The following is a 14021-nucleotide window of genomic DNA, read 5'->3' on the forward strand; positions in this document are numbered from 1 at the left end:
CAGATCAAGGTTCACTTGTCAACACCCCTTACTAAATATCTCCACTAGAGTGTCTCTAACCCCTTTGAATGCCAGATGACTTGTCTCCCCTACCAGGAGAGATAACTACAGAAACTTGACCATTTCAGAACCTGCAGTCTCCTCTCTCTGCACATGAGTAGACACACATATTCTATTAACTTAGATGAAACCCCTGCCACCACAAACATATATGCCTGGCTAAGTCCTAGTCATATTTTTCCACCTCTATAAAAGTTCATTCTCAGTGGGGGCATTTAACACTTGGAGCAACATCATAGATGTCTGTCATAATTTTAAAGGTATTCTTAGTGCCTAAATACGTAAGGCACTCGTTGATTGTTGAGTTAAATTTTTATTTTACACAGCCACAATGTAATTGTTTCATATAGCTTAAAGAAGAAAATATCATTTTACAAAGAAAGCTTGTTCTGTTTTTGTTTTGTATTTATTTTGTTTTTAAAGTGGTATATAAATATACTTGTATCTTTGTGTCTGTGAGTGTACAGAAGTAAATGGCTAAGAAGGACAGTTTGCAAATTGCTAAAATTAGGAATATTGGTGGGACAGTCAACTGCAAGGAGGGTAGTGAGAACTGTGGCCTTAACCTTTGAATCAGCAAATCATAGTACACCTCATGTGGAAAAGAGCCAGTACACATTTGTGGAATGAGTGGACTTTATTTTATAATTGAAAAAAAAATTTTTTAGAAGTGAGAAGTAGGCTGAGGCACCACATAATTAATTAATTAATTAATTAATTGATGAGTAGGAAATAAATGAGCAAACAAATGACTAAAGGTATTTTTTTTTAAAAAAGTGGAAAGTATATCTGTACCTGTGCAATAAATAAGCAAACAAACAGAGAAATATATTCCATGGGTAACAGGTAAGTGCATGTGAACAAAGTGGTAACACAGAGGTGTCTTAATTATAACCAGCTACTTACACAGCATAAATTATAACAGCTAAAAGGACAGAATATTTTGTTTCTTGGGTTTTAATAATGTCTAATGAATGAGGAGCCAGGGAGTAAAGATAGAAAGTCATATCAGATAATGTTTCTGCCTCAAAGAAAACTCATGCCTAGGAGTTGACATATTTAGTTTTATTCAGATGATGCAGATACTAAGAAAACTAATTATAATTGCCTCTTGAGGGGAAAAAAAATAAGCCTTGCCTGCTGTTTCCTATATCCCAGGGTTGAGAGTTCACAGGATTTCATTATTGATTCAGAACATTTTTTAATATATAACATTAGGAATTACATTTATTAAAGTGCCATGAACATATCAAGAAAACATTCTCTGTAAAATAGAGAAATAACTTTATTATATTCTGTTTACCCATTACTTTAAAATCTGTTTTAATTTTTTCCTTAGATCTCTTACATGATCTCAGCATGGGCCAGAATGTGCAAAATCCTTGGGAAAGAATTTCAGCAATACCTTCCCGTGGTTATGGGGCCTTTAATGAAGACAGCTTCAATTAAGCCTGAAGTAGCCCTTTTAGATAGTAAGTGTCTTCACAAGGACATATCAGTTGTATTATTTCTGCCTTTACTATTATTTTTTATAAGCATTTGTTTTCTTCCCTGTTAATAGCCCAAGACATGGAGAATATGAGTGATGATGATGGTTGGGAATTTGTGAACCTTGGAGATCAGCAAAGTTTTGGTATTAAAACGGCAGGACTGGAAGAAAAATCAACTGCTTGCCAGATGTTGGTATGAGATTCATAATTGTTACTCAACTTCATTTATATCCTCTTTAGTTTTCATAGGAGTGTTTTTAATAAATATCTGGAAAAGAAATAATTTTAAAGATTCAAGAATATATTCCTTAAAAAAGAAAGTGTAGATATTTTTTGATCAACATTTTTACTTCTGGATTTTTGTCTTTTAACAAAATCATGTGAATTAAACCTTTTGCTATTCATACTATTTCTAATAGTAGAAACAGTAAACAACTTGAATGAAAGTGACTTAATTGCTATGCCCCTACAGTATTATAAAGCTGATACAAAGGGATTAGAGTATAAGTTGTGAAATGAGGAATTTTGTCTATTTTGTGCTCAATGTAAATAACTATGTTTTGAATGAATGAACAGAAATGTGATTATGGGATTAAAAGTAAAGCTAAACTCGTATTGTTTTTCTTAGAAGTCTAATAATTTTATGTCCTATATACAACTTTAAATGTAGTCCTAGTCAAGATACAACATTATGGGGCTCATGGTTTTGCTGGGTGTGTGTGTGTGTGTGTGTGTGTGTGTGTGTGTGTTGTTGTTGTTTTTAATAAATACATCAACACCTAAAAACTGGGCTGGAGATGTAGTACTTACTTTGTATGCACAGAGCTCTGGGTTTGATCCAAAACCAGCTCCACCAAAAAACAACAAATTGAACCTTGCTGGGCACTATGGTACCTGTAATCCCAGCAGCTTGGAAGGCTGAGGTAGGAGGATCATAAGTTCAAAACTAGTCTCAGCAACTTAGTAGTAAGACCTTCTCTCAGAATAGAAAAACAGAAAGGACTAGGGATATGGCTCAGGGGATATTGAACCCTGGGTTCAATCCCCAGTACCAAAGTTTAAAAAAAAAAGAACACGAATCTTTATTTCTTTCTCTAATATTTTTGTTTCAGGTTTGCTACGCCAAGGAATTAAAAGAAGGTTTTGTGGAATACACCGAACAGGTTGTCAAGCTGATGGTCCCTTTACTGAAATTTTATTTCCATGATGATATCCTATACAGTAGTTGGATGTAAAACATATCTAGATTGAATAGAAGTATAGTTTCTTCGGTTATTATAGTTTTGAGAAGTATAAGTCACCATTATTATTTGTGTCCTAACCTAGTTTTACTCTGTAAGCTTAGTTTTCTGCATATACTTTTGTTCACCTTGTGTCAAAATCATGGAAGAGAAAATGTTAACTGTGCTCTTGTTGTCAGTTTTCTTTGGTCTACTTAAGGATTTTAAGGATTATTTTTTAGAAAGTATAAGTTAATTATCTGTAATAGAATCCTACATTACAAATGTGAATAGTACCTCTGAACATTATTGTTTTGATCCTCAATTTAACAATAGTCATAATGTGTATAAGTATAAACACTTAATTCCATAGCTGGGTAAAGTTAGCACAGCCAAACAGAGGGGTAGAAAGAACACAGATCAGACCCAAGCTTTGGAGTCATTCCTTGTAATGTCCTAACAGTTCTGTACTCTATGGAGAATGGCTTTGCCCAGCAGACTTCCAGTGATGCAGGGATGAAGCAGAATTGCTTTTAAGGAGAAGTGATCTTATTTTATAAATGGTATTAGATATGGAAAGGTGACTAAATCTTTATTGAAAACCATCAAAGCTAGTATAGGAATAGAATGGTCTCAGTGGTTTTCTCATAGAGACCCAGCTTCAGTTACATTTATTAGAAGAAGTGTATTACCTAAAGTTTTGGATAAAGGTGCATTTTGAGAAATGCTCTCACATTCTTAAAGATCACAGATCTTTCACAGCCCTTATTAAGTTTGGGGATATATTTGAGCAATGGGATGCGTATCTTGTCACTGGACTCATCCCTCCTGTATCATAGGGTAACAAGAAAGACAAGTATGTCATGTGACCATGGAGACTTCTGGTTTTTTATACACATTTTATATTGAACACAGTTTCTTATCTTAAATAAACAAGAAGTTGCCTAACATTCCTCTTAACCCAATGGTACCTAAGGCTTAAGTAAGTAGAATTGCAGCCTTTTGAAGTTCCTTAATGATCACATTTCCTTAACAACAAAACGTGTTCGTGTGGCAGCAGCGGAGTCCATGCCTCTTCTCCTGGAGTGTGCACGGGTTCGGGGTCCTGAGTACCTCACCCAAATGTGGCATTTCATGTGTGATGCTCTAATCAAGGCCATTGGCACAGAACCAGATTCTGACGTCCTCTCAGAAATAATGCATTCTTTTGCAAAGGTGAATATTTTTTTCAAGAGTATTTGTACGGTTGTGTGTTTGTTTATTAATCTTGCTAAATAATTTAGGAGAAAATTAGGGCGTGCAATTTAAAATCTTTCACTGAAAAAAATTTTTTTTTTTTTTAATATTTTGGTATTGTCATTATTTTTGTTTGCTTAGGAGCAGACACTGGAGAAATGGTATACATGCCCTGGAGAAGGGCATTACAGGTGCAGGGAGTAATCTGGGCAAAGGCATGGAAACATGCATTCTTTGGAAACAAGAAATTCTGAATGCTCTTATACCAGTCTTGATAAATTCCTGCCATCATACACCTAATAATCAAACTGCAGAAGTTTAGGTATCAGCTCATCTTCAGTTCTTATCTAACTCCTGTCCTAGGTATTCTTCTGGATTTCCACCTCCCCTCCTCGACAACGCACATTCTCTTGTCTGTGCTTGTCTGTGCTATTGAGAATATCCTCACTGGTCTCCTCCAGAAGTCTCTTTTCTTGATTTTCCTCCAGTCCATTCTCCCTTGCCTTAACTTGCTATTTATTGAGTCTCTTCCCTTCCATCTTCAGTAGCACCCCCACTCTGCACAGCTCTGTAGCTTTCTTCAAGTTTTTATTTAAATGTCTTCACTTTGTCCTCATTCACAGTCCTGAAGTTCAGAATTTCTTGTTTGCAAAGAATTTCCTTATCATTCCCTCCATCTGTTATCCCCTTCCAAGGCACATTTCCCTTTTTTCAGTGCTTTCTTTATAGGTTGTGCTCCTTAGTGGGGAGCCAGTTTACTACTTCTATTCCATCTTAGAATCCTCAGTGCCTAGCATAATTAATGATTGTCATAGTAGATATTCCTAGTACATGTTTAAAATAAAGGTATTGAGTTTGGGGTTGTAGTTCAGTGGTAGAGCACTCATCTAGCACATGTGAGGCACTGGGTTCGATTCTCAGCACCACATAAAAATAAATAAGTAAAATGAAGGGTGTCCATCTTATAACTAAAAAAATTTTTTTAAAAAAATATTATTTGTAATTTCTTTTTTTAACCTGTTAAGTCCCGAGTGTTCAGGTCTTCAATTTTTGTAACAAAATTGTAATGGACTCATTAAAATAGGTTGGAAATCATTATGTGGAGCTTATATATTGTATTATTAATATTATATAATTATATTATACTGCATTTAATGTTTTTTATTTATTTTTTGCATTTAAATTTCTTGTGGGGCTTTTCGGGGGGGGGTAAATATTTATTTTAGTTGGACACAATATCTTTATTTATTTTTATGTGGTACTGAGGATCAAACCCAGGGCCTTGTAAGTGCTAGGCAGTAATCTATCGAGCCACAACCCTAGCCCCTGCATTTAAGTTTTTATAAAAGAAATTCTGCATCTGGTGTAATGGAACAATGAGTTAAAATGGTATTATTGTGACAAATACACAAGTATATACATATTTAATCATTAATCTCCCTGGATATTGAATTATGTACATTTTTATTAGACATCCGTATGATTCTTAATATGGAGTAAGCGTTTTTAAATATTTATTTTTTTAGTTATAGTTGGACACAATACATTTATTTCATTTATTAATTTTTACATGGTGCTGAGGATCGAACCCAGGGCCTCACACATGCTAGGCAAGCGCTCTACCACTGAGCCACAACCCCAGCCCCTGGAGTTCTACTTTTGACTCCAAAAAATTTTAGATCTTATGAATTCCTCTTTTTTTTTAATCTCATTAGTGCATTGAAGTAATGGGAGATGGATGCCTAAATAATGAACACTTTGAAGAACTGGGGGGTATACTGAAAGCAAAACTTGAAGAACATTTTAAAAATCAAGAATTGCGGCAAGGTAAGTTTTCAGTGCTTTTATTTCTGAAGGAAATCCTTGACCTTTTTGGTGATAATTTAAAAACATTTATTTGGGTGTGTTTTAGTTAAAAGACAAGATGAAGACTATGATGAACAGGTTGAAGAGTCACTACAAGATGAGGTAAATTATTCCCTTCAGAACTTTATTTACATGACCATTTGCCTCTGAAAGATTTTTAAATGCTTGAGTTTCTAATTCATCTTGTCATTCTGATGTAATTATCAGTAATCTTTGGTATAAGAATCTGGCACTCATTTATTAATTTATAGAATAAGTAATTTTAAATTAACTGATTTTTCTTCTTGGTACTGTGAATTTTGTTGTAATATAGCTTGCACACCAAAATGCCTTAGAGTTTACCTGTATTCTGTCTACATGTTGCTCATAGCAATCATTTATATTTGATGGTGCTTTTGACATTTTCACAATGTGTGGCCTCGAACTCCAGTGTTAAATGATTGCCCAAACAGATGTACAGTCTAAGGCCTTCCTCACTGTGTTTCTCAGTTCCTTCCTCATCATACCATGTTGCGCCATCAAACATATTTCAACTATTATATGGTCAGCACCTGGGAAATATGGCCCTATTCTCCCATGCCAGTAGGTCCACACTGCACCTATGTGTGAGACCTCATCCAGTTCCCCACTATCTCACTCTAAAATGAGGAATATTCTGCCAAATCCAAAAAGTAGTAATAGTACTTTAAGGATAATTTTTCAACTGTGTCCCAAAGAAAGTTTTTACAATAAATATAGTATTTGCCACACAATTTTCTTTTTCCAAAGACGGTTAAGTGGCATCTAGTAAGGTTATTTCAGTCTCTAGATTTCTTGCTGTGCCCTTAAAGTCAGCAAAGGAAAATGTTATTTTTTATATTTCTTAGATATTTATAAATGTCATTAATGATGGTAGAATGCTTTTTAACCCATCTGAGTGTGTGTTTTCTGTTATTTTTTTCTTAGGATGATAATGATGTTTATATTCTGACCAAAGTGTCAGATATTTTACACTCAATATTCAGCAGCTACAAGGAAAAGGTGTTACCATGGTTTGAACAGTTTCTTCCATTAATTGTCAACCTAATTGTAAGTGTTACCTCTCTGTTATTTTGAAATTGTTGACTTGGAATTCTTCCATTGTAACTTATAAAACCTTATACTTCAGGTTAAAATGAGTCTCAGAAATGTGGTTTCCACTGTGTTTTATAAAGTTTATTGCCTTATATAGTTTCCCACTAAATATGTATTCTTGAAAATTGCTAATTAGGTTATCCATAGGCCAATTATAATGTCTTCTAAAAAAATATAAGTGGTTTTTCATTATTTCAAATATCTTTGTCCTGTTAATAAATGGGAATAATGATTTATGTGTTTTTCAGTGGACCATAGCAAATTTATTTATGATCCTCATATACAGTTAGAAATTATGGATAATAAACTCTTATACTCAAGTTTTAAGTATTTTACAGGCTTTATATCTTAGAAAAGTTTTAGATTTGTTGTTGAGTGGAAAGTTCAAATTTCCCGTATACTTCTGCCTCCCACATATACATAGCCTCCATTTATTCCCCACTAAAATAGTTAATGTACTTCAATTGATGAACTGCATTGACATCATTATATAACAACCTTACGTTTTCTTCAACTTTAAAAAATAATATAAATTAAAAGCTATCTTCAGATGTTGGCACATTTGAAAATATTTAGGCACATATAACCTAATCTGTTGAATCAGTGCTTTGAACTTAAGATTGTCCCAACTTTTTTGTGGGGGAGGGGTAACTGGGCATTGACCTCAGGGGCACTTAACCTATGAGTGTTAAAAGACAAGATGAAGACTATGATGAACAGTCCTTTTTCATTTTTTATTTTGAGACAGGGTCTCACTAAGTTGCTGAGACACTGATTTTGAGCTTGGGATCCTCCTGCCCCAGCCTCCTGAGCCATTGGGGTTGTAGGCTTTTGCCACCATGCCCAGCTCAACTATTTTTGTTATGTTTTTTCTTTTTGAGATGAGAGCCTCAGTATGTTATTCATGCTGGCGTTGAACTCCTGGGCATAATTAATCCTCCCTACCTCAATCTCTTGATTAGTTGGGACTATAAGCACACACCATTGTGCCATTGTCTGTTTTTACAGAATAAGTTCATATACATTGCTGCTACTGTCACTTCTTCCTGGTACGTGATGGAATCAGATTGTGGAGTTCTGACACAAATCATACAAGTCTTTTAATCCTGAATTTCATTAAATCTGTGTCTTATTAGTTTAAATATTAATAGTCATAAGAAGTGGTTGTTGTTACAGGTTGGTTTGTTTATTGCCTATATCAGGTATATCCATGTAACCACATAGTCTATAAGTGAATATTTATTTCTTTGTATTTGTTAAACCAATGTTTGTGACTTAAAAAGGCATCTCTTTTGTAGTGTCCACATAGACCATGGCCAGACAGACAATGGGGATTGTGCATCTTTGATGATGTCATAGAACATTGTAGTCCAGCTTCATTTAAGTATGCAGAATATTTCTTAAGGCCAATGCTCCAATATGTATGTGACAACAGCCCAGAAGTCAGGCAAGCAGCAGCATATGGCCTGGGAGTCATGGCACAGTATGGTGGAGATAACTATCGCCCTTTTTGTACAGGTACTTTTGTTTATTGCACTGCATACATTTCATTCTAGCCATCCTTTTTGTTTCTACCTCGTTCTCTTCACCACACCCCTAAACATTATGTGCCTATTTTTGCTTTATTCTCTCCTCCCTCTTCAAATACATAATCTATAGCACTTAGGAATTTATCGTGTTTATTCTCAAAGAAATTAAAATGGAATCTGAGTGAAATGAAAGCCTCCCCTACCCTAGCCTTCCAGGGCACATTGCATTTGAGATTTGAACCATAGTCCTTAGTATGGGACTTTAAAAACTTCCTGGGATATAGATGGGCCACTCTTAAAACTTTAGTACCCTTGGATGATGAACAGTGTAAATCCAGAGGCTCCTATTTTCTTTGTCTTTATGAGTGTTAGTGCCCCATATTTGCTGAGGCAATGCCTCCTGGTTACTGTTCTGTGATGGTGAAGCCAAGAAACTAAAGTCCTTATACTTTTGCATTTTTTTCACCATAATCTTTAACTGGAACAAAGATAAAGGTTCATTTGCATGAAAATGACCACGATCTTTTTCCCCCCTACAAATGCTTCTTTTAGAAGCACTACCGCTGCTTGTAAGAGTTATTCAGTCTGCAGATTCTAAGACCAAAGAAAATGTGAACGCTACTGAGAACTGCATCTCAGCTGTAGGGAAAATTATGAAGTTCAAGCCTGACTGTGTAAACGTTGAAGAAGTCCTTCCACATTGGTTGTCTTGGCTTCCACTACATGAAGATAAAGAAGAAGCTGTTCAGACTTTTAATTATCTCTGTGACCTGATCGAAAGGTAAGAAAGCGCAGACCAGTCTTATTTCATTCTCCTTTTCAGAACAGTGCCTCCTGTTTGTGCATAGCCATCAGTTATAATATTATCTGTATACATTGTGTTAAGAAACTGTATCAGTTAAAATTTACCTTTATGATAAGATCGAATTTTGAGTTCCTTTATGGAATTAAATTTAGTATTTAGGAACTTGAGACAATAATCTTTTCAGAAATTGTATTAGTGTACACTTATTATAGATCAGAATTGAAATACATTGTTTGTAGCATTATTTGATCTAGTGGAATTCTTGTGTTTTTCTCTGGATTCAAGAATCAGTGGGTTATGAGAAGTATTCCAGATAGTTCACCATGATCTAGCCCTGGGCTATAGCGTTACCAATGCTGTTTTATGCCCCTGAATATATCTAAGAGTTGCAACAATAAAGGGAGGCTGTAGAAATGTTCAGATCAAAGTGATAATCTTTGGTGTCTGTTTTTCTAAGCCCACCTTTCCCTCAGTATTAATTCAGTCTTGGCTCTGTCACTGTTAATTACTATTTTTAGTTTGGGGAAAATTCCCAGGGTACAAGTAGTGGAGTTTTGTACCAGTAGACCAACATATTCCTTCAAGCCTGTTTAAGTTCAGGTTCACACAAATACTGTGAGTGTTCCCATTGAGAACTTCAGTAAGAGAAATGTGGTAGTCACCCTATAGACTTCACCATCCTTGCTAAGTCCTGCATCAGTCAGGCTATTTGATCATTTCCTTGGAAGTGACTACTCTGAAATTCTCTAAATAATGAAGGCAAAAATTCTCCTTAAATTCACTTTTATGTTTCTTTCCATTAAACCTGCCAAGAGTTTATTTCCCTGCTTATTACTCTGTTTTGTTTTGTTTTGTTTTTTGGCTCCAGGGGTTTTACTCGGGGGCACTCATTCACATCCCAGACTTATTTTGTATTTAGAGATAGGGTCTCACTGAGTTGCTTATTAGCGTCTCACTTTTGCTGAGGCTGGCTTGAACTCCTGCCTCAGCCTCCCAAGCATCTGGGATTATAGGCATGCGCTGCTGTGCCCAGCTCCCTCTTACTCTTGAAATGTGCATATAATCCTTTTGAACTTTGAGTTTATTGTAGAAACTATGTACCTATGTTAAGAAACCTAATGGTAATATCTTGGATTTGTCTGTTTATTGAGGGATTGAACTCAGGGGTTCTCAACCACTGAGCTACATTCTCAGCCCTTTTTTGTATTTTTAGAGAAAAGGTCTCGCTGAGTTGCTTAGTGCCTTGCTGTTGCTGAGGCTGACTTTGAACTCACAATCCTCCTGCCTCAGCCTCCCAAGCCACTGGGATTATAGGCATGCACCACATTGCCCAGCTAATATCTTGTTGGGGTTTTTTATTTGTTTTTTAACACATTGCAAATTATTTATAAAGCACATTCTGTTTGGCTCTTAAAACACTGCTGAGAGGTGAGCCAAATATTTTTCTTGGGTTAAGATCTAACATGAAATTATTTGGTTTCTTTCCTGTTGAGTTTTAAAGGTAGTTGATTTTAGTGAACACATAATCATTATGTAGGGAAGGATATAGTACAGTGTAAGAGCTTGAGTGATTTCTACTTATAAATTTCATTTGAAAGGTTTTTTATTTCTTTTTTTTTTTTCTTTTGTCAGTAATCACCCAATTGTTCTTGGCCCAAACAATACCAATCTGCCCAAAATATTCAGTATAATTGCAGAAGGAGAATTGCATGAGGCCATAAAACATGAAGATCCTTGTGCCAAACGTTTGGCTAATGTAGTTCGCCAAGTACAGGTGAGCAAATTTGGTTGAATTGGGAAAGGAGAAGGGTTTTTTGTTTGTTTGTTTTTGTTTTGGTAGTAGTTGTTTTCATATTCTGTATTAGAAGAAAATGAGAAATCTAATGAGCCAAAGAAATTACATTGTTTGTATTTTCTATCTCTAAGCATTGAAAGGATTATACTTAATATAATCTGTCCATATGTTCTGTTACTTATTAGAACTAAATTTTTCATGTTAAACTTGAAATTAAGCCTTCTAGTTGATACTTAGCATATGTTCATTATATAATAGTTTTCCTGCCTATCTACAAGTAAAATAGATGAGATTTGATAATAAGTTGTCAAATAGCAAAAAAATTAATTTTTGCTTCCTGGATTCTTATGGTGTATAGGTAACTTTGAGGTGTCATCTGTTAGTGTAGCTTTATTAATGCAAAAATGAAAACTTGCTGTAAACAAAATGAGTTTTGAGGAAACGGATAGATATATTGCTTTTACAATAATTTCCTTCAAACTAAGATACTGTAACAATGCCAAACACCTTCTAAGTATCTACACAATGATTATTAAAATCCTTCCGGATGATTGCTTCACCTTATCTAAATTTGTGCACATGTTTTTTTCCCTAGACTTCTGGAGGATTGTGGACTGAATGCATAGCACAGCTCAGTCCCGAGCAGCAGGCAGCCATACAGGAGCTCCTGAACTCTGCTTGAAGGGCCTTAATACCACCCACCAGAAAACTAACTCCAAATAAACGTTTACCCTTTTTGTTTAGGTTTCTTTGTTTTGTTTTTTGAGCAAGAGAGCGGTAGTGTTGTGTGTAGGCCATTCTTCTGGAGATCCACAAGCAGGAAGAGCATCCCTGTGTGTGGAGTGGAGTTGCAGTGGATTTCTATCAGATCACTGAAGGAGTTCCCCGTAAGCCCTACAGTAGCACTGAAGAGTATTTTTCTATTGGTATAGCCCACCCATGTGAAGGGGAAGGGAAATAAAATTAACTTTTCTCATTAGACATAAGGAAACTTAAGGAAAAACAGCTTTAAGATCAGTTACTCAGCGTAGGTGTGTGTTAAAACAAATTGCTAGACATCTAGTGTTCATTCTATTAATCGGAGTGGAGTCTTTTTGTGGGGTAAAAGGAAGCCTTCACCCCAGCAAAGCAGTAGATGCAAAAGTTGGGGGGAAAAAAAAACAAAACCTGATGATAAACAACACGCATGAGGCTGTCACATTTGATTGTCAGTTTTGGTTGTTTTTCCCAAAAGGCTTATACAGGGACTCAGTTGGGAGGCTTTTCAGCTTCCAGCCCTTGAATGTGAAGTGTCGTTGGCATGTCTGGCAGTAGTCTCTCATTCACTCCTCAATAAACAACGTTGAAATACAAAAGAAGCTTGTGTAAAAATTCAGTACTGTCTGGCTTTGATTCATTTTAGTGTTTTTAATATAAAAATGATCTAATATTTTTTTAAAGCAATAGCTATGGCTCTGAATGGTTTTCCCCCTAATATTTTCCTTGTGCAATTCAACCTTAAAAGCATCTAGTTTTTATTGTCTTCCACATTAATTTAAGCTAAGTTATGATACACCTATTCCGTTCACAGTTGGTATCCTTCGTAAGGTTGCAAATTTCAACCAATAGTTTTTATGAGCTTGGATTGTTATGGTTAGATAAGAGAGATTTGGCTTAGTGTTTTCATTACAAACTGTAATTGCTGTAGAGCCACACACAACTTTTGAACTTTAATTTTGCGATAAGTATTATGGCTAAAATTACTGAAAATTTCAGTAAAATGTGTGAATGTTTTTTTCTTTATGTATTAACCTTATAGCAGTAAATGACTTGCTGTTATTTCTTTAAGTAATTTTTCTAAGGGATCTGAATAGATTTCTGTTGAAAACTTCAGTGTTAACATTTTTATAGTTTGTACTAAATTTAACCGTGATATGAAAATGAATTTTATGCATAGATCAGAATTTTAAATTAAAGTTTTTTTCTTTAAATGATTCGCATTACTTTATTAAAACTAAATCTGAAATGGAATAGAGAAGAGGATGGACTATATTTAGGTGGTTCACTTGTTACGAAATTCCCTTCAAATATGTTTTCAGTTTGTAACACAATGCTATTAGTCTCAAGGCTTTGGTATTTGGCAGAACAACATTGCATAATTCCACCAGCATAGTCATTGCTTTGAATGGGTGGTACCTTTGGGACTCTTGTAAGGTGTTTAGACCTACCTTTATCCTGTATTCCTGTGGAAGAAAAAAATGGGAATTGAAGTGAAAACCAGTGAAAAACATGACATGCCTTCTAAATACAGGTGGTGGCAGTACGGTCAGAAGGTGTGTGGGTTTTATGGAGAAGCTTTTGTTTGCAAAAAGAGCACTGTGCTTAAAGTACTGTTGGAGCAAGAATCTACTTCCATTTAAACCATTTCAGGTTATCAGAAAATGTACCTGTAGTAACTAAGATCTAAAATTCCTGGAAGAAGAGCTCAAATGGGCACATCTGCTAAGTATAGACTGTATATATATCCTTTTTGATAAAAGTGCAATAGCAAAGGAGTGATGGAAATAGAACCATTCATAAGAATGGGTGGCATTAAAGGTTGCTAATACCATGTGATCCTGAAACCCTGAGCTCAGAACTAACTGTAAGATGATATTCTGTGAACTAACAATTCTTTGACATAGACTTGAAACCTTTTTTTGATAGCTCCTCATTCTGTGTAAGCAAAATGGGGAAAAAAATTTTTTTTCTTTTGTATCACATTTAGTGGCCTTGTATGTCAGCAAGTCGTGCTGTATTGTTTATGAATCGGAACCATTTCTGAGGGGGGTCAATGTGTGTGGCTCTTACATTTTTGGAAATTTTCTAAAAGAATTCAGTTACACGCTCAAGTGTTAGAAACTTTTAGCATAATTCAATTTGGAATAT

The 14021-nt window shown here is 35.2% G+C and overlaps 1 protein-coding gene across 1 annotated transcript in view; it reads left to right on the forward strand.

Moving 5' to 3' along the window:
* The window catches only part of Ipo5 (importin 5), a 45921-nt gene extending 33432 nt beyond the window's left edge, over positions 1-12489 (forward strand). Inside the window, exons 16-26 of the mRNA XM_076872410.2 lie at positions 1400-1532; positions 1622-1743; positions 2663-2759; positions 3813-3985; positions 5722-5833; positions 5919-5974; positions 6818-6940; positions 8284-8503; positions 9067-9295; positions 10952-11093; positions 11710-12489. Of these exons, the coding sequence (XP_076728525.1) occupies positions 1400-1532; positions 1622-1743; positions 2663-2759; positions 3813-3985; positions 5722-5833; positions 5919-5974; positions 6818-6940; positions 8284-8503; positions 9067-9295; positions 10952-11093; positions 11710-11796 (1494 nt within the window). The 3' untranslated portion in view covers positions 11797-12489. The remainder of the gene's footprint in view (positions 1-1399; positions 1533-1621; positions 1744-2662; positions 2760-3812; positions 3986-5721; positions 5834-5918; positions 5975-6817; positions 6941-8283; positions 8504-9066; positions 9296-10951; positions 11094-11709) is intronic.
* Positions 12490-14021: the final 1532 nt, after the last annotated feature.

This window comes from Callospermophilus lateralis, chromosome 12, assembly GCF_048772815.1.
Source record: "Callospermophilus lateralis isolate mCalLat2 chromosome 12, mCalLat2.hap1, whole genome shotgun sequence".
Lineage (NCBI taxonomy): Eukaryota > Metazoa > Chordata > Mammalia > Rodentia > Sciuridae > Callospermophilus > Callospermophilus lateralis.